Below are 20,500 nucleotides of genomic sequence, written 5' to 3' on the forward strand. Positions count from 1 at the left end.
TCATTTCATATACATTCATATGTATATGAATGCGCTGAGAACCAGCCTTTAAAATGCTTCGTTATATTCCTATAATAAGGTAGCTTTACAAGCGAATTCGCTATTTCAATAACATAAGAAAGAAAAATTACTGGCGACAAACACTCCTAGACAAAAATTTTATTTAAATAAACACACTGCGTTACATTTACGTTAGAAGCAAAACTTTTCGTATCGCATCGAGGAAAGGTCGCCACAAGCGAATGAACTACTGGAGAATCAACTGGCAAATTTTGAAGAAATTGTGACAACACACGGAGTCGGTTAATTAAACAATACAGTCAACTCTAGTTATAGCGGACACACTCGGGGCGTCGTTTAGTGTACGTTATAGCGAGAGTCCGTAATAGCGGGGTGTCCGCAAGGCGAGAGTTGACTGTAATTACGATGTAAATCCAGAGTAAAAAATGCAATTTACTTTACCAAGACGATCCTATAAGTTCGAAGAAAGTCTTGTCTTCGCTTTCACTTATCGACACTTTGTTTGTCTTCACTTCGCCTTTGAAGAATGATTTCTATTACTGTTGTAATCTTTAGGTTTTGCTTAGCGTGTTTCTGTTTGCTTGCCTTTCCATTAAGTTCTTAAAAGGCAAAGTTTTGTAAAGGAACAAAACGCGATACGTCCAATCAGCTTCACGTATAGCTTCCTTCACATGTGAAATATATAACCAATCAGAATCTAGAGCAGAATGACTCAACCAATCACAGCGCGAGAATTCGCGAAAACTCAAATGGTTTCCAACGAGGTTAAGGAAACAGCGAGCAGCAAGTTTGCTCTCGACGGCAGTTTATAGTTTGAAAACATGAATACACGTTTCTGTTTCGTTGCAAAACTTACTTTTTATAAAGAACTTTATGGAAAGGCAATTCAAGCATTATAAAGTGGCATGCTCAGCAAAACCGGAAGAATACATTAATTATACTGAATCAATCCGCAAAGGCGAAGTGAAGACAAACAAGTGGCGATAAGTGGAAGCGAAAGCAAGACTTTCTTCAGACAACGCATCCGCGGACACTCTAAGAATGTTCAAGCACTCTTGGGAACGCCCTGGTAAAGTAAATTACATTTTTGAATGTGTATTTACGTCGTAATTATTGTTTAAATCGCCGACTTCTTGTGTTATCACAATGTGTTCAAAACTCGCCAGTTGATTCGCCTGTAGTTCATTCGCTTGTGGCGACGTTTCTTCGATGCGATACGAAAGGTTCTTCTTTCAAAATATAACGCAGTGTGTTTATAATAAAGTTTTTGTCTAGAAGAGTTTGTCGCCAGTAATTTTTTTTTTTTAATTTGATAAACAGCGAATTCGCTTGGAAAGCGTGATTTATTTTACAGCTTTATTAACTGCGCTGCGCAGTTCTTGCTCTGCACGGGGTTTATTATTATTTTTCGTTTTGTCGGTGACCTGTACCAAACCTCCACTCGGTCAAGCTCATGTCACGCGATGTTTAGAAGCTACAAATCAGTAACAAATGGAAACATTTTCTTATTTTTTGTCTTTACAAAGTCTGAATGTTTAGTGTGAAATATTCGATTTTGAAGCGTTTTATTCAAAGGAAATTCTAAATTTTCATGCGTTGAAAGAAAAATATATTTCAGCGGGCCAGAATCTGTGAATAAATACCATTTTGTTGGTGTAAAAGAATGTGCTGACATGACAAGTTTCACTTTCGATCGGCTAGACCTCGAGTCACGTAATTTTTCAAAGCTATTGTCAGCTACCTTTCAAATCTTTGTGAAGTATTTTGAAGCGTTTGAATCGAAGAAAATACCAAAATTTCACGCTTTAAATAAAATTAATACGCTTTAGCGGGCAAGAATTTACATTTATTTACATAACGTTTGTGTCCTGGAATGTGCTGGCGTTAACAAATTTTTACTTTCACAAGACACTGATCGGCAAGAATCACGCAATGCTCTGAAAGGTTTAAATCTGCTACAAACGGAAACTAAACAAATCCTCTGGTCTAAACTTAGCATGTTAAGTGTGAAATATTCGACGTTTTAGCGTTATTTATTTTTGGAGCTGTGTTATCTAAAGGATTTCTGAAATCTGATGGAAAACCACTGAGACAAACATGCCGACTTGCAAGGATTACGTCATTGGTAAATTAATTCCCCGGGGAATTCCCATTCAGCAAAACACAGGTCTAGTGTTCTTCTCAAATTTGATTTAATTATTTGCTCCAATATTCCATTTTCGGAGCTGGTTATTCAATCTTTAAACGGTAATTCAATACAACACTGGATGCTGATTTAAAAGATTTTTTTTTGTTTCACGGATCAGGATCGTGGGAATTAAATTTGGCCACCATTAGCATATAAGAAAAATGTTTAATTTCGGATGGAACTAGTCAACCATGAAATGTCACACAAGGTGTTTTCTTACAATCTTGTTTGTCAGTCGCAACATATTTCGACGCAGGTAAAGGGGATAAGGATAGGGGGGGGGGGGTGCATTTTTTGTTCCCCCCACATGGCTCCCCTAAAGTGCTCACGAGACCAGCGCAGTTGTAAGCTCTAAGAGCTCTTGTTTTCCTTGCGCTGCTGCGAAATTTTACACTCCTTCTTATTAAAGCGTGAACACTTAAAATATGTCTGGAATGTTCTTTGTGTTTTAACCAATCACATGCGAGAACTTCAGACCGCAGAAACCACAAACAACGAATGATGGGTTTCCATCGGTCACGGAACAATATTCGGTTCTCGTTTCGCTCCAATTTACAAGGAAACACTAATTGTAATTCCTTTCTTTTTGAGAACATTCACTGCCGTACTGAAGAATATGTATGAGTGATTTTTTTATAGAAAAAATTGAAAAACCAATGCGCCCGATGCCACGATTTGCCCCAGTTGCCGCCAATTTTCAAAAATTGTAACGAATTCGTTTCTGCAGTTACCGTTCGCCTGATGGCATGTTACAATTTGAACTGAGGTAAGCTTGCATTTTCCGGTTTTTATCTCACCCCAACTATTGTAGCAGACCTAAACACTGATAGAAGGAAGGTTCGTTTCTTCGATATCAGCGAAACGATAGCGGGAAGGAAAAGCGAAAATCAAGCGATTGATTTTGACTTTGCACCAATCTGTTATCACGGCAACATTTTGAATAATTTTCGTCTGGAGCCTTTACAGTTTGCAGTCTTACGATCACGGAACCTCTGATTGCCTTAGGGTTGAAATCGTTTGCCGAAATAAATCGAATCCCTTGTTCTACCGAAAAGATTTACAATCAGTAACGAAAACTCCACAATTTTGTATTTTATTTTTGGTTTATCGTGTTTACATCTTATGTCTAGACGTGTCTACAACATACTGCATGCACTGAACCATGTCGTATAACGTCGCTGAAGGAACCGTCCTTTTTTTTTCCTTCAAAAATCCCTGAAACCTTGTTCTGGATGGCCCTCAATACGACAGAATAGCAGTTCTTTAAATTCCTGAAAAAGACAGAGCGTGTATCCTGAAACAAAATAAGAACTAAAGTTGCTCCGTGACCGATGGAAACCCATTTGTTGTTTGTGGTTTCTGTGGTCTGAAGTTCTCGCATGTGATTGGCTAAACATAAACATTCCAGACATATTTTTTAGTGTTCACGCTTTTATAAGAAGGAGTGTAATAACTGTAACAAACTAGAAAAATCGCGTAAAGTTTACAATGGTTTAATTCTCGATATATATAATAAACAAATTACAGCATAGAAAGTGCTTTGTACGGATTTTATTCACTTGTTGCAAAACTTTGAAAAGCTCACTCATTCGCTACGCTCATTCGTTCGTTTTCCAAAGATTTGCAACTCGTGAATAAAAATCCGTACGTCGCACTTTCTATGAAGTAATCTATATGAATTCCGCGCTGTGATTGGTTGAGTCGCACTACTCTAGATGCTGATTGGTTATATTTTTCACATGTGAAGAAAGCTATACGCGAAGCTGATTGGACGTATCGATTTTTCACATGTGAAATATAGCAAATATCGAATTCTATTTGCAATGTTTATTGCTTGTTATATATATAAAAAGTTATTCTCCCGCTTTTGCTCGGCCCCATCTCAAGCTGCGTCAAGGATGGAATCACCAGAAAGCTTATTTACTTAGCATGGTTTACAGGGTGTGCTGGAAGTGACGTACTTGTTTTGTTTTTGGTAGGTCGTATAGTGTGATCGTCCGGGTGAGAGTAGTTCTGAGAAGAACTGTTGTTTTTGACTGACGTTTCGACAACCTCAGCGGAAGTCATCTTCAGAGTCAAGTGAAAAGTTGTTGTCAGTCGATGATGTTATAAGTCTGGTGAAGTTGATTGGTCAGTTTAGGCGTGAAGTTATTGGCTGTTCGTCTAATATTAGTCAATTGACTAACAATAGACGGAACAGAACGACTTAATTAGACTAACAATAGACGGATCGAAACTTACCAATTATTGATGACAAACTTCACACGAGTCTTACAAGATAAATAAACTAGTAGTAATTGCAAATTAGGGGAGTGCGTTCGGTAGGGTGGGGTGATCGGGGGGGGAGGTAGGGAAAGCTGGAGGCAAGGGGTGGGAAGTATGATATTATGTTTTCATATTCTCTTGATATGAAACTGTTTGTGATGCGCAAACTATACAATGAAATATCCATGCAGAAAATGTATGACATTGCTTTCAAAGCTGATAAAATCTGATCACCCATCTTTCTAAAGCAAAAGAAAAGAATGAAAACATTAAAAGTGACAGGCCAAACACGACTCCCGCCGGTCGCTAAAAGTTAGCCTTCAGTCTGTTAATGGAGGATTTCACTCGCTCTCTGGAGCCGTTACAGCATTGATCAGATTTATGCCATTGTGTCTGCTAGCTAGCTCTCTGGCATATTCGTTTGGTTAGATTTATCGGCTTTTGTTTGTTGAAAGATTCTTAATTGCCTTCAAAAGAATGTTGTAGTCTGTAATGTTTATCAGATCAGTGGGTCTCTAACCGTCATCTTGTTTGAAGTGGCGGTTATCTTGCAGAATAACGTTTCGTTATTCCACGGTTGCGAGGGTCTAAGATCCAAGTATTTTTATGGCTACTACAGTCTCTAGGCATTGAGAGCGATGGTTTCTTTGAGTTAATGTTTAGCTCCCCTTAGTTTGAGTGGTTGTGATTTGAGTTCTTGTATGGGACTAAACTTTACCTCCATTATTTTTAACTGTCTTGTTGCGTTACTTGCATCCAACAAATAAATTCTATGGCAGATTGATTACTGCGTTTGAAGTTTCTAGGATGCTGCAACGATGTCTCCTGGCAAATGTTTTATCTTAAGCAAGACTCGAGTTTCGGTCCTTCAGTGGACCTCATCAGTTGCTCCTATGTTAAAGTCTCATCGAATGATTTGGAATCATTCTATTTGCCGTTTTTGTACTTGACTGCAGGATCGAAAATTCTGCTTTCTAAGGTTCTGCCTAAGGTTTTTAATGAATCCAAATAGAGTACAATGTATTTCTAGTCGATACTACTAACAGTTTAAGACTATTAAACTGAAATGTAGCCATTCCAAACATTTTTTATACCAGTTCATTAGTAACAGCTTTTTGTTCCCTTACAATAAAAAATACAAAAGATGTGTTGAAAGAAATTTTGGGGGTTGTAAAGTAGCTTAACAGTAATTTAAAATGGCTCAACAACTTGAAATAGTTTGCATTCATCTTGTCAATGCTAAGTGGCCGAAGGGAATATATTAATTTATAGTATATTACAGAGTCTCACCAGTCAAGCAAAGCAGCTGAGTTGACACATCACATATCGGTGTCGTCACTATTGTATCTACGCTTTGCGTACCTATAAGGTTAGTGCGCATGAGTGGGAGAGCATGTGCTCGACATCATGGCGGAATTAAACATAGAGTGGTAAAGTGCTGACGTCACGGTTCCATGGTAACCAATTTCTTGGTTCTAAACAAACCTTCCTCGGTTCGATTACAGTGTAAGATGGCGTTACTTTCGATAGCTTCCCTTGTTTCTTTTTTCGCGGGAGAGCAGAAATCTATAGATAGAGGTGAAAACCATTGCAGATCCAGTCATGTAGAGAGCTTTGCGTAACTTCCTGGTGTTTTGAAAGGAGAAGTTCATGCAAGCATGAAGAAAACAATCTACAAGGTCACGGTATGTCAAGCCGAACTACGACGCCATATTTTTATAAGTTTGAGTTGACCATATTCTTTGCATTTGTTCGTTCAAGTATCTTAATGATGCAGTTTTCTGATCACGTTGATACTAAATTCCCATGCAACACAGTCATTGCAATCCTTACGTTCTTTTAGGTATTTTTAGACGAAGAATTGAAGATCCGCTCGACCGAGTGCGAATGCCCTCGGGGCGAATACAAGTGCAGTCACGCAGCAGCGTTGTTTATCTACGGAATACACAATCCTAGTCGAACAGACGTCTAGTGTAGCTGGAGGAAAAGAAAAACTGTACAGAGGACAGAGGCTGTAAACGAAATGTTTCCTCCTCCGAAGAAATACGCTGCCTTATCACGAAATCCAATTGCGGAAGATCGAGCTTCTTTATACAAAGAGCTTTGTGACTATGGGAAGTTTACCGGATTGTGTTGGTTAATGAGTCCGGAGAAACCTCCTGTTACCTTACCAGTAAGAACAGTAGAAGACATAATTTTATCTGAACAATTTGTTTTACAACTTGGTGACGATCAGCTAACTTATTTTATGAACAAATTTCTACCTAAAGAAAGATAAAGATGGAAATATTGTCCTCAAAAAAGACCATGCCTACTGGCATCAAGCACAGGGAGAGATGTATTTCTCTAAGAGAGATCTGTGTTACTTTGTAGTATGGACCACTAAAGATACTGTAGTAATTAAGATTACTAAAGACAATTCATGGGGAGAGAATCTAAACATTTTAAAACGATTTTACTTTGCTCATATTTTTCCCAAGATAATTGAGGGTGAGCTGTAATGATTTTAATTTGTCTGGATAAGATCATCAAAATTATCCGGTGGATCTTAAATTATTAGAAGTTTGATTGAATTACCTGTTCAAGTTTTCTCCGTATGTTCCATTTCAATTTGTAAAATAAAAAATATTTTCTACAATAATTTATTTATTTTAATGTCTTAGTTATAGATATTCTTCATAGCTTATATGTTCAAAATTTCTAAAGAACGACAGAGATACAAGTAATGGCATAATAAGTAAATAATCTGTAAGAGTTAAAGACTGAGGCTTTTGCTCTGAGGTTTAAAATGACATTTATTATTCTCCATATACAACTTGAAATCAAAGTTTTCATACATGCTAAAATAATATCAAAGGCCTTAAGGAAGAGATACTCCCACACTAGAAAAATGAGGTAAGACTCCCTGGAAACAAAAAAAGAACAAAACAAATCTTTCCTTACTTGTTAGTAAACATGCACATATGTGGCAGTTTTAATTGTATCTCCACTGAGAGAGAAAAGTTGTATAAATATTTATGTGACACTAAATTCCCAGATAATTTTTTTCAACAAATAGTAAATCACTCATTTCATTCAATGAAACCATGGCAATTCCCCCCACAACTTAATAAAATTTAAACAGGCCCCATACACTTACAGGTAGATATCTATTCGAATTCTGTACCCTCACAACCCTCTTTTATCAGTGGAAATTGTAAGTTCACCAATGAAGTAATAACCTGAAACAGTTTGTCTGCATGACTCCTTAGCCAGGATGGAATAAAAGTAAGAATTTTAAAGTCTTTGATCCTGGCATTTGCTCTTTCTACATGGATTCTGCATTTGGCAATAGACTTGGTAGCTTTTACTTCACTTGAGGTAAATTTCCCATTATTCAGGAATGGTGGAATGTTCACTGCTACACCATCTGGTACAATATCTTGAATAAGAAAACCCTTGTCTGCTATAACTAAATCCCCAGTTACAAACTGCTTTAAAATTCCAGAATGTTCTACAATGAATTTGACTGACACTGACCCTGGGAACAATTTACTTACATAAGTAATCACTCCATTAGGAGCTACGCCCACTATGGCCTTAAAAGAATTCATGCCCCTGTATGTGGAATAGGTGGCATTCTGAAGGCTCATTAACCCTGGTGTGGCAATTTCAACATCTGTGCAATCAATGATAACCCTACAGTTACCAAATAAAGAAAATGAAGACGGAGCACAAGACTTATTCTTGTCCCTGGAAGGCATACTGCTCATTAAATCCTCAAAAAACAAACTGTGCAAAACATGAACAAAAGTCAAAACAATGTTTGTTACAGTTGTAACACAACAGCCAAATAATTGTGCCAAGTGAAGGTTGGTATAGTTTTGTCTTAATTTCATAAGTGTGATAAATACCTGATCTTCCAACTTTATAGAATCGACTCTCCACCCATAATAATAGTTAATATTGTCTTTAAATTTAGAAATGTAATTGACAACAATTTGGAAGACGTCCTTAGTTGGGAGTCCAGTTTCCATTCTTAAGACTTCACAATCCATGGCGGCAACAGAATATCTTGTTCTTTGGTAGACTTGTTGCTCCTTAAGTTCTCTTAGTTCCTTCTTTAAACAGTCTAATTCGGCTTCTAGAATTGTCTGGCTGGCAGAAGCAACTTTTTCTTCGTCAGTTCTCGAGTCCGTTGACTCTTCAAGTTGGAGTTCTGATTCTGTGTTACTAGTACTCGTCACTGTGCGCTTTCTTTTCTTTCTTGGAGAAGTCGGTGCAAATATTTTGTTTACGTTCCAGGCAAACAATTCTGGTCCACGATTTTTGTCTCCATCACGGAAATGACAGCTACATACTCTTGAGTAGGAATTGGGATCGCGATCACCTCTCCTGAAAGGCAAGTTCGGTGATTAATGGAATGCTATTCGGTAACAATCACACGCGTAATTAACCGTGCAAAGCCGGTTCATAATCTGGCCGGCGTTTTTTTTTCGTTTTTTGTCGTTTTTATTTTTTTGTCGGTAAATCGTTCCAGAGCCCCGCGGCCCAGCCGGCACCTTGATAACGGTCACGCAAGGTTTGATGTTTACTAGCGATCACTCGTTTAACATGAACACTCTGCTCTCTATTTAGACGGAAATGTATGTTTTTGTGTCATTCGAGTGTTCTACCAGAAGAGAGGACTGAATAATCACATGGCGAAACCAAAGACCGCTTGGACATGTCCAAGCTATTTAAAACTAGCACTACGTCAGACCTATGCCACGCGATCGCTCGCCTGTAGCTATATTAAAATAAACATTCACCTATTTTAAAAATATTTACGAATACTCTGCGCTCTGTTTGTGTCAAATATTTATTTTTGTGTTATTCAGACGTTTGGCTCGGAGCGAGTACAAGTCGTACAATTTACCCGGAACATGTTGAATATTGGAAAATATTCCAATTTTTGCTTTGAGTTTATTTTCAGTGGGAATCGAAACGAAAATTGCAAGCTTAGCAAGAATGTGTCAAGGCACGGAATACACGTCATCGCGCCAGGGGAATTACCTTCTGAATCACGCAGTCAGGTTTGCTCTATTTTATACTTGCAAAAGATCGTCGGACGACGCTAAACGGAGAAATACGACGGAATGGACTTAGTCTACTCTTTATTTTGGCGTGAAATGGACTTCTTTTTAATGCCATTCATGAACTGGTTTGGGTTTATTTTATTGAACATTCGGAACAAAATAAATATTTGCATGCGTAAGCAGGAATTTATCCGGCCAGGCATGTCGTTTAAAGCAAGAGATGACGCGGTGAAGGAAATTCATGTTCACGCATAAAATTTATTCACGCACACTCCGTGACTCACGCAAACATGACTTGTGTGTTTCTCAAATGACTGCTTTTCTAAAGATTTTTCACTGTTCAGCGCCGTGCCTTTTTAGCCAAAGAACTGAAAGAGGTGATCAAACATTAACCGCACGGTTACAAACTGCTTGAAGTTCTTGTTCCTGTTGATGCATCTAATTTAAACAAAATCGCCTACAAGATGCCGTGTTAAACGTACCTGATGCGGTCCTTCCAGCGTTTATATTGTTTCTCATCCTTGGGAAAACGAAAAAACTGACAGGTATGGCTTTCCGACTGATGATTGCAGTCGGGGACAAAACACTGCACCATAGTTGATGATGTCGGGCGACGAACGTCACCGAAAAACAACGTTTAAATACAATCCAGTTCTTCGTCAAGTTGTTAAATCAAAGAAGTTAACGTTTTCAAATTATAGACGAATGTTTTGAGCTAAATAGTAGCACTGAGCGCGACTAAGACCACAGCAAATGTGCTGCGATGCGGTTCGAGCTCTCTTTGTTATGATTCGTTCTTACATTGTTTAGAACCACAGAATTAGTTACCATGGAACCGTGACGTCACACTTTACCACTCTATGCCAGTTGTGTTGCTCAAAAGGTTGTTGTTTATTCGTTGAGAATACAATATTTGGCGACGAGGATGGCAGACATCACCTCCGTACCACCCTTTGATCCTTATGAACAGGCGGCCAACGTCGGCCCACGCTGGACTCGGTGGAAAACCCGACTACAATATTACATCGATGCAAAAGGATTTACAGCCGACCATCGTAAACGAGCTTTGCTTCTATACACCGCGGGTCCAGCTGTTCAAGACATCTTTGCTACACTAACGGACACTGGTACTTCCTATGCAGAAGCTCTAAATAGCCTGGATGCGTATTTCATCCCTCAAAAGAATTTGCATTTCGAACGGCACTCTTTTCGCCAAGCACATCAAGCAGCAACTGAACCAACTGAACCTGTCGATCAGTTCATCACACGTCTACGCCGTTTGGGCGAAAACTGTGAATTTGACAAATATTCACTCGACGAGGCCATCAAAGATCAGTTGATTGAACATTGCTATTCTTCTGCACTACGCAGACGCCTTCTTCGTGAAAAGTCATCTGCAACATTAAATTCATTGATCGAAATAGCGCGTTCAACAGAATCAGCAAATTTCCAAGCGACCAACATGGAAAACACCTCGCCCCAGGATCCCTCAGAGAACGCCCATCAGTTGACAATGCAAACTGAGGACGAAGAACAAGTGAATTTCACTTTTGGCGACCGTAAGCGACCATGTACACACTGTGGAAATGTGGCTGACCACAAGCCACGAACCCCGAAGTGTCCCGCTTTCAACAAGACGTGTTCTCAGTGTGGAATTCAACACCATTTTGGGCGCGTTTGCCTGAAACGAGCACCGACCCCAGGTCGTCTCCAAGGAAAGAGGTCAGACAATTTCAAGGTACAATATGTGCATGATTCCTCTGATGATGAAAGTTATGATGTGTTTCAAGTTAGTCCTAAACAAGTAAAAACTGACATTAGTGTCATCATCGAAGGTGCCCCAGTCCAAGTCTGTATCGATTCAGGTGCAACAGCAAATACTATTGACTATGCAACTTATGAAACAATCAGTGCTACTAAAACATTGCCGTTAAAGCCAACAGATGTGAGACTTCGCCCCTATGGAGAAGATAACCCTACACCAATTCCCCTCGCTGGGTCATTCTTTGGATTAGTGACAGCTCCTTCAGGGCAGATGGATATTACTGTACAAGGTTTTTGGTATTGAAAGCTCGAAATGCTGGCTGTCTCCTTAGTCGTGAAACTTCAACTCGTCTGGGAATGTTGCTCGTCTGGGAATGTTGAGCCTCTGCTACCATGGACTTTTCACCAATATCTGGTGATTACCATTACCTTCTTGACAAGTTCCCTGCAGTGTTTAGCGGTGAAATTGGGAAACTGAAGGACTATCAACTCGAGCTCAGCATTGATCCAACTGTACAGCCTGTAGTGCAGAACTCTCGTCCAATACCCACACACTACCGCAGTAGGGTAGAAGCTAAGCTTAAACAACTGGAAGATCAAGACATCATTGAGCCGGTTACTGGTCCAACGCCTTGGGTGTCACCAGTGGTCATTGTCGATAAGCCAAATGGGGACATCAGACTGTGTGTGAATATGTCAAAACCCAATGAAGCTCTCCTTCGCACACACCATCCATACCCAACATCTGAAGAAATTCGGCACGACTTGAATGGCTCGAAGTCGATTCTTTTCCAAGATTGATTTAAAAGAGTGTTACCATCAAATTGAACTTGCAGAATCGTCTCGTCACCTGACAACATTCAAGACCCATGTTGGCCTCCAACGTTACAAACGCTTGCCATATGGAGCATCTGTGGGATCTGAAATATGTCAACATGTGATTGGTCAGGTCCTTGAGGGATGCCCTAATACCAGAAACATTGCAGATGACATTCTGGTTCATGGCCCCACAAAAGAAGAACATGACAAATGTCTTGAGAGCACCTTGCTTCGCCTCCAAGAGAAAAACCTCACAGTTAACCCACTAAAAAGTGTTTATTTGGTGTCACAGAACTGGACTACTATGGTTTCCACATTTCAGCACTCGGTGTGTCTCCTAACAAGAATCGCATCCAAGCAATCAAGCAAATGCAGCCACCCAACTCAGCTACTGAAGCAAGAAGCTTTCTAGTATTAGTCAACACAGTGGCCCGTTTTGTTCCAAACCTAGCCGCTATGACAGAACCGATACGTCAGCTCACACATAAGAACTCTCCGTGGTCCTGGGGCCCGGAGCAATCTGAAGCCTTTGAGAAGTTGTGCAACCTAATTTCAAGTGACACTGTCCTAGCTCATTTTGACCCCTCCCTACCCACCCAAGTACGTCATGATGCCTGCAAAATTGGAATCAGTGGTGCGCTGACTCAGAAGCACCCTGATGGATCCATCAGACCGGTTACCTACGCAAGTCGTAGTTTGTCACCAGTAGAGCAACGTTACAGCCAAACAGAGCGAGAGGCCTTGTCTGCAGTATGGGCATGTGAGAGATTTCATTTTTACATCCATGGCAGTCAATTTGATTTAGTGGGTGATCACAAACCTCTGGAAGTTCTCCTCAATGGGCGTGGTAATGCCTCTCCACGAATTGAACGCTGGCGACTAAGGCTCCAAAATTACAGTCCCCGAATTGTTTTCCAGCCAGGCATCCAAAATGCTGTTGACATCCTTTCACGTAAACCTGTTCCAGCTGACACAACCCGGGACCCTGCAGAGGATTACATAAACTCCCTTATTGTAGATTCTCTTCCGCCTGCAATCTCTCTTCAAGAGTTGCTTCTTGCTTCAGAATCTGACCCCACTCTCAAAGTCATCAAAGAGTGTCTTGACACTGACAACTGGGAAAAGGCACCAAAGCCCTTTCAGCTTTTAAAAGAAGAACTTTCTCAGAAGCGAGGCCTTGTTCTGAGAAACAATCGCATTGTAATTCCTGAAATTATGCGCCCTCGCATTCTTCAGCTAGCACATGAGGGGCACCAAGGCATCACCAAAGTAAAACAGCACCTCCGGCAAAGAGTTTGGTGGCCTGGTATGGATTTAGAAGCTGAGCGCTATGTACGTGAATGCCTTGGATGCCAAATTGTAGGACCAAAGCCTCCCCCTGAACCTCTTAGAATGACAGATCCACCTCGACAAGTGTGGCACACAATACATGTTGACTACTGTGGTCCATTTCCGTCCGGGGAGTATCTCTTTGTTGCGGTAACTGATGAAACCTCAAAGTATCCTGAAGTCCACATCACACACTCAAGTTCAGCAGCTACAGCAATTAAACACCTCACTCAAATGTTCGCAACACATGGGATACCTGAAGTCATTACCTCAGACAACGTCCCGTTTGGATCAAGTGAGTTTGCAGCATGGTGTCAACAGATGGGGATCAAGCACCGCAAGATCACCCCTCTTTGGCCCGCTGCCGATGCTCAGGTTGAGCGATTTAATGAAACACTAGAAAAGATCATTAGAATCTCAAATGTGGAAGGGAAGAACTGGCGCTCTGAACTGTTTGTCTTTTTAATGAATTACAGAAATACTCCACATTCTTCTACCGGTGTGTCACCTGCCTCTCTCATGATGAACCGTCACATCAGAACCAAGATTCCACAACTGGATCTCTCTCGGCCCCCAAAAGTGCCCCAAACGGCATGCGCCAATGACAATCTGCGAAAGTCAAAGGCAAAGGAATACATGGACAAACGTCACAAGGCCACTCCTTCCAACATCTGCCAGGGGGACCAAGTACTGCTACTTCAAAAACGCGCGAACAAGCTAACAACGAGATATGATCCACGACCTTTTACAGTCGTCAGTAAAAAGGGAGTTAGTGTTGAACTTGCCAGGGGACAGGCACGATTATTCCGAAATGTGTCCATGGTCAAGAAAGTAAACAAGGCAACTATGAACACTGGACAGCCCAGAAATCCTTCCAGTGAAGACCACACCCCTAGTTATTTGAACGTTAGAGCACAGGACCCTGGACACTCTGGGAGGCCTTCCCGAGAACGGCGTATTCCCAGTTATCTAAATGATTATGTTGTAAACTAGGTACTTATTACTCTGTGCTAGGCTGGACTCAGGTTGTTAAACATTTCTTGTTCATTGTTGTTGTTCTATTTCACAACCCCTGTTATCACATTGTTAGGAAAAGGGGGATATTGTATCTACGCTTTGCGTACCTATAAGGTTAGTGCGCATGAGTGGGAGAGCATGTGCTCGACATCATGGCGGAATACATCGATTCGCGAAAAAACCGGAAGTCGCGCGGAAGCGAGGCTAAGTGGCCCCAGCCGCGGGAAAGATAAAAATATGGCGGACGAAAACATTGAGGAAGTTTACTTAACTCCTGAAGATATACCCGGGACAGCCGTTGAAAACGAGGAAATTGGAAAACTTACTGTAAATCAGTTAAAGTTTTGGCTAAGATGTCGTAGGATTAACCAAAGTGGAAACAAACAGGCTTTATACGAAAGGTTATCGTCTTGTTTTTGTCTTAATTTAATACGTTAATCGCTTTCGTCTTTCTTGTGTTGATAATCGTTCGGTTTCTTTTTATACAGGGTCAAAAATCTCAATTCCATGCCTGAAATTAGGCAAAAAGTCTACGACCCAGACAAGAACAAGTCATATACGAAGGCCAAAGCTGCTAAATGCAGAAAAAATGCGGAAAACACGGGATTTTTTGACGCAGATCGTTCTTCTGGTTTCATAAATTTCCCTACTGACGACTCTGCATTTAACAAGGATTTTTCGGTCCTTCCAGTGTTTGTGCCTACCGATACGCTAGAATACTTGAAAGAATGTGGCAAAGCAACAAAAAAATCCACACCTGGTGAGGCTGTTGCCGAGATGTCAAGCACAAAGGGGTTAAGATTATTGTCATTTGTACATGACATGCAAGTTTCGAAACCAGTTGACAATAGTGTTATTTATGTACGAGCTCTGTGTTGGGCATCTTATCGAAAAAATATAAAATATAAAGTAAGACTTGTGGTAAACCCGACTGGAAAACCAAAAATCATAGCAGCCTTGTGTGATTCGACATGTCCAGCTGGGAAAAGTGGCTGCTGTTGCCATGTTATGGCAGTAATATGGAAGTTGGACGAAATTTCTAGGAACAAATTGCTTACAAATCAGTGTGAAGATGATCGTCCCTGCACATCAAAAGCAAGAAAATGGGGTATTCCTGGAAAAAGAACCGTGATGCACGAACCTATCATGGCATCACAGATGTTCAAGCCACGACATCAAACCGACTTACCTGGTCGAAAAAGAAGGGGAGTGTTATCTACCTTTTATGACCCACGTCCAGCTAAGAATAAAAAGCTGGATCCTGAGGCAGTTGAAAATTTCAGAGATGCTATTTTCGAAGCAAATCCGTCCGTTCCATTTGGGAAAATGACTCCAAATTCTTCAGATATTGTTCTTGTTGATTCTTTGGTTGGAAAGGTTGCAAAAGGTTCTGTTCTTCATTTGCAGATGAAGGATTTTACCACGCCCAGTCCCCAGACTACAAGTTATTTTAACACACCTAATCCCACTATTGCAAGTGAGCGAAGATCGTGTCTCCAACCACTGCCAGTAATAACAAATGACAAAACACCCAGTTTCGATTCAACAGCTGATGTCAGCATAAGTGAGGGTGAGGATGAAGCCCCTTCAGTTCTTTTAATTAATCAACCCTTGAGCTTAGATGAAATAAAGAAAAGGTGCCAAGAAATTAAACACAACCTTTTTGTAAACGAAGAAGACATATCCAAAATCGAAAGAGAAACTAAAGGTCAATCAACCAATGACAAATGGTTTGATTACCGATTTGGAAGAGTTACTGCATCCAAGTGTCACAGAGTAGCTTGTCCACATAAAGCAGGGACATCTCCTTCAAAGATCATAAAGGAGGTTAATTTGTTCAAACAAAAGCGATGAGAGAGGGAATTGAAAATGAAGATCTCATAATTAACAACTATTCAGATAAAATGTGCAATGAAGGTCATGCAGGGCTTGAGGTAAACTCGTGTGGGTTTTTTGTATCCAAGACTCATGGATTCTTAGGAGCTTCACCAGATGGCCTTGTCACTGACCCAAGCAGTGAGAATCCCTTAGGACTAGTAGAGGCTAAGAACATTCAAGTTAAGGAAAATGAGAGTCTCATGGCTGCTTTAGTACGAAAGGGAATATGTACAAAGGATGGAAACATTAAAAAGAGTCATCAGTATTACTATCAAATGCAGCAACAAGAATTTGTTGTTAACAGACAATGGTGTGATTTTGTTGTAAGGGGCAGCAATGAAGAAATGTTCTGCAAACGGGTTCCATTTGATCCACCATGGTGGCATGAAAAGTTGCTTCACCTTGAGAAATTTTATGACAGATACATTTTACCAGAATTAGCCTACCCAAGATTAAAATATGGTCTTGACAGATATGACTTCAATTTTCTAGAGCAGTAAACAGGGTTATCTATCATTACAAAAGAAATGACCCAATTTGGTTTATACTTATTGGTTAAATATTTAGAGAACAATGTTTTTATTGTTCATACAGTTCTTGGCATAATAAAAATATGCCTCTATAAAAAAAAAATAAAGACAAATATCTATGAATTTAATACTTTCAAATGTATTTTTAACTCACACGAACACCTTAAATGGCTATTTCAGTGTAATCGCTAAATTTATACACACAACTTGTAAATACATTTCTTTTTCCAAAAGCAATTAGCCCCATTTAAGTTAAGTAACCAATCACTGACAGCCTTGTCTAACAAGTGAGAGCAGGTTTCTGCCAGTTTGTCAATAGGCAGCAAACAGTCCAAACTTGATTGACCACACCAGCCATGCTTAGGGGTAGGACTTGGTCAAATATATGCCATCCTTTGACTCGTTTAACGACACGCTCAACATGTATGCGGAGGTTTGCTATTCTCATTGTTTCAAAGCATTCTTCTTTAGAAAACTGGTCTTCAACTGATTGCCTCTTGGGTGGTATGAACAACTGTGCTTGTTTTGCAGCAAGCATGTCCTGTATTTCGAACCCACGATCAGCCATAATAAGGTCAAATAATAAGGTAGAGAGTTATGGTCCAGTAAGTCTATAAAATGACTTTTCTCTACAATTTCTCTATCTGAAATGCTGCCCCCGTAGAGGCCACTAACAAATGTCATCCACACGTTTGGTGATATTCCAACCAGTTCTTTGAAAGTATTGTGAGACTTATATTCTGAATATAATTCACTTTGCTTCTGAAGATCCTCAGGCTTCTCACATTTAATCTCAGTACAATCAATTATACACCTAACATTTTCAAACCTTCCTTCGAAGACCTTGGGAAGGTTTTGCTTTATAACTTCTTTAGAGGGCCAAATTGGTAAACTGCCAAGCATCACAAACAAGTAATTGCTCCATGTATTTAGAATATCAGATACTGTGGATGTAGCAATGTTGAACCTAAATGCCAGGTCTTGTTCAAAAAGACCTAGCCTTACTCTAGTTAGAAAAAGCCAGAATTCATCTACAGGCTGTAATGATCGATGCCCACCAACTCCTTTACCTGGGAATTTTTTTCCAGGTGTATTGAAAAATGGAAATGAGACATTTGGGACACTCCCAGAAGCATCCCTTGTACTTTTGTAATATGTTAAGTTTGCTGCGTTAGGTTCAATGTACTGCCAAAATGCCATAAGTGTGTTGTAGTCAGGGAACCCAGTGTAGAAATTGATATCTTCTGAACCTCTCTAGCCCAAACTTAAAAATAAATTCCTTCTCTTTTGCCTTGGAAAGTTCTTCTTTTAAATGCTCAATCTCAGTTTTCAAGCTCTCCACAAACTCGTCAATGTTTGGAGGACCAAAGCACTTCGCTGGTTTGCAATCTACAAGTGACTCCTCTAAAAGCATCGGCGAATCACGCTTTTGTACACTTTTTGGCATTGAATGTTTTGCTTCTTCGGTCTGTGCACGATGGGTAGTTTCAGTCCGTTTTCTTAAACGTTCTTCTCTCAGGCTTACCTTTACTGGTGCCCAGTCAAATATAGAGGGGATGGATCCTTGTTTTAGGTTTCTTCTTTGGCCTGTAAGGCCAACTTTAAAGTCGGTAGGAAGGAAATGTTCGGAGCAACAAAATTTCTGATCAACATTCTTGAAGGAAGCGTCTCCTCTTCGCATGCGAAGTTCCCACTCTTTTTTAGTTTTCAGGTCTTTCGGAAAGGCATGAAAAGATAAATCAGGCGATTATCCTCCTTTTGCAGCACAGCATCTATGTCCGTATTTTTTCCTTTTCTTTTCCGAATTTTCTGAACCTTCGCTCGCCGACACGGACGCCATGTTGTTTTGAGGGCCACTTAGCCTCGTTTCCGCGCAACTTCCGGTTTTTTCGCGAATCGATGTATTAAACATGCCAGTTGTGTTGCTCAAAAGGTTGTTGTTTATTCGTTGAGAATACAATAGTCACTGGGGCGAATTGCAGCGTATGTTTCCTAGAAAAAAACACTAGACAGCTTTCTAATTTTCTGATAACTAGCTCCATACTTCGAATAAATAGATACAGCTTCACTTACCTTGGAGAAAACTGCGAAAAATATATGAAACAAGAACATTGAGAAGCTTGAGAAGCTTAAAATCGGGCGCTTTGCCTTGAAAGGCAGGGTTCAGTACAGCAGAAACCACGAAGCAGTTACTTAAGTAGCACTCAGTCCGACTGTGTTTGTGTAAGTCACAGGGCTTGCATGAGCTGTATTAGTGTGCATAATATAATATCTAGAACGTTGTCGAGATTGCATTATTACTTAATGACATGATGGTTTCAATTTATAAATGTATCTCACACAATACAAATAAACGATTGAAGTAGACGACTAGACAATGTAAAGTTTTAAGACTTAGCAAAGTGCAGTGTATTGGTAATACTGTAAGGTGCGGTTTCACCTGAAGGTCGTGTGCTTTTCGGTATTTTCCAGGCATTGCACTTTGATGGGACAGTACTACAACTGTTTACCGGGGAACTACTATTGTCAAGAAAATGATCACAACTTGTTGATGAATGATTGAACATTTGTTTCATACCATTACTGTAATAGCAATTGATGAAGGCTTTTAGTCCTGAACCAAAGTATGAGGACTGGGAAATACTGAAACCCATTATCAGCCACCTTAAACGGAAATATCTTGTTGGTGTTTCAAGGAATCCAAGGAAACTTCACTCATCCCATGTATCTATGTATTGCGGTATTTTGTAATTTTTTGAGTGATTTTTGGGGATGTTTGGCAGGTGATAGTTTTTTTAAAAGAATTAGTAAAATTTAGACAACTAAGAAATATTGAAAATTTAATGTGAATTTAACATTGGAATTTGAAGTTAGAAATTGGCAGACGGACACCAAACAGTCCCGTGACATCCTGGAGTGTTTTTGCATGGGGGTCAACTGTGTGATGATGTTTCCATTTTTTTCTTCAATCCCCACTGATAAAGAACTGTTGTTGGTGTTATGTTGCTGTTATCACATGTCAAGCCTTTAACAAGGTATGAAAGAACACAAGGATTTAAATTATTCTGGTGCTCAATTTTTGCGTAACTAAAATTAATGTTACTCAAATTCCTGATGGATTCTGTCTTAAACTGTTACGAGCTTAGTATTTCCAAATTATTGCATGTCAATGTAAGGCAAGACAAGACATGCCTTGGTTCTTATGTAATTCTCTTAAAAACACATAAGATATTGACTATAATTTTGTCTGTGCTATGGCAATTCACAGTGGGGTGGTCTTGATGTGTCTTTAACTTGTAGACTGGACTGGACTAGTAAAACGCGGACTAGTAAAACGCGGACTTGTAAAACGCCTCTAGACACTTCGAATTCCTTGGCCACAATCATCTTACGGCTCTCTTCAATACATAATGTCTCAAAAAAACAGTAACCTCAGAAAGAAGTCAGAAGCAAATAAGGTCGAAAGACCGAATTTGAACATAACACACATAGACGGTGGTGGTTTTGGCACAAATCGCGACAACTCGCTCGGCTCGCCCGGGCTCGCCCGAGCTCGCCTCGCTCCTTGTCGAGATTAGTGACCAAAACCACCACCGTCTATGTGTGCAAAAATCGCGAGCGGCACCCAAAAT

General features: G+C 40.0%; 2 protein-coding genes and 1 pseudogene across 2 annotated transcripts; 2 read left to right on the forward strand and 1 right to left on the reverse strand.

The window, feature by feature from the left end:
• The first annotated feature begins 5,907 nt into the window (after positions 1 to 5,907).
• LOC144658779 (uncharacterized) lies at positions 5,908 to 7,302 on the forward strand (annotated as a pseudogene).
• A 9-nt stretch (positions 7,303 to 7,311) lies between these two features.
• LOC144658665 (uncharacterized) lies at positions 7,312 to 10,257 on the reverse strand. Its single transcript, XM_078519132.1, has 2 exons — positions 10,014 to 10,257; positions 7,312 to 8,848 (listed from the first exon to the last, which is right to left on the reverse strand). Exons 1-2 carry the CDS (start codon positions 10,124 to 10,126, stop codon positions 7,624 to 7,626), a joined length of 1,338 nt encoding a protein of 445 aa, XP_078375258.1. The 5' UTR covers positions 10,127 to 10,257; the 3' UTR covers positions 7,312 to 7,623.
• Positions 10,258 to 10,456: 199 nt separating this feature from the next.
• On the forward strand, positions 10,457 to 11,599 carry LOC144645264 (uncharacterized). Its single transcript, XM_078504764.1, has one exon. It carries the CDS (start codon positions 10,457 to 10,459, stop codon positions 11,597 to 11,599), a length of 1,143 nt encoding a protein of 380 aa, XP_078360890.1.
• The last annotated feature ends 8,901 nt before the right edge of the window (positions 11,600 to 20,500 follow it).

This window comes from Oculina patagonica, chromosome 1 (genome assembly GCF_052425735.1).
Source record: "Oculina patagonica isolate OP01 chromosome 1, crgOcupat, whole genome shotgun sequence".
In the NCBI taxonomy this organism is placed as follows: Eukaryota; Metazoa; Cnidaria; class Anthozoa; order Scleractinia; family Oculinidae; genus Oculina; species Oculina patagonica.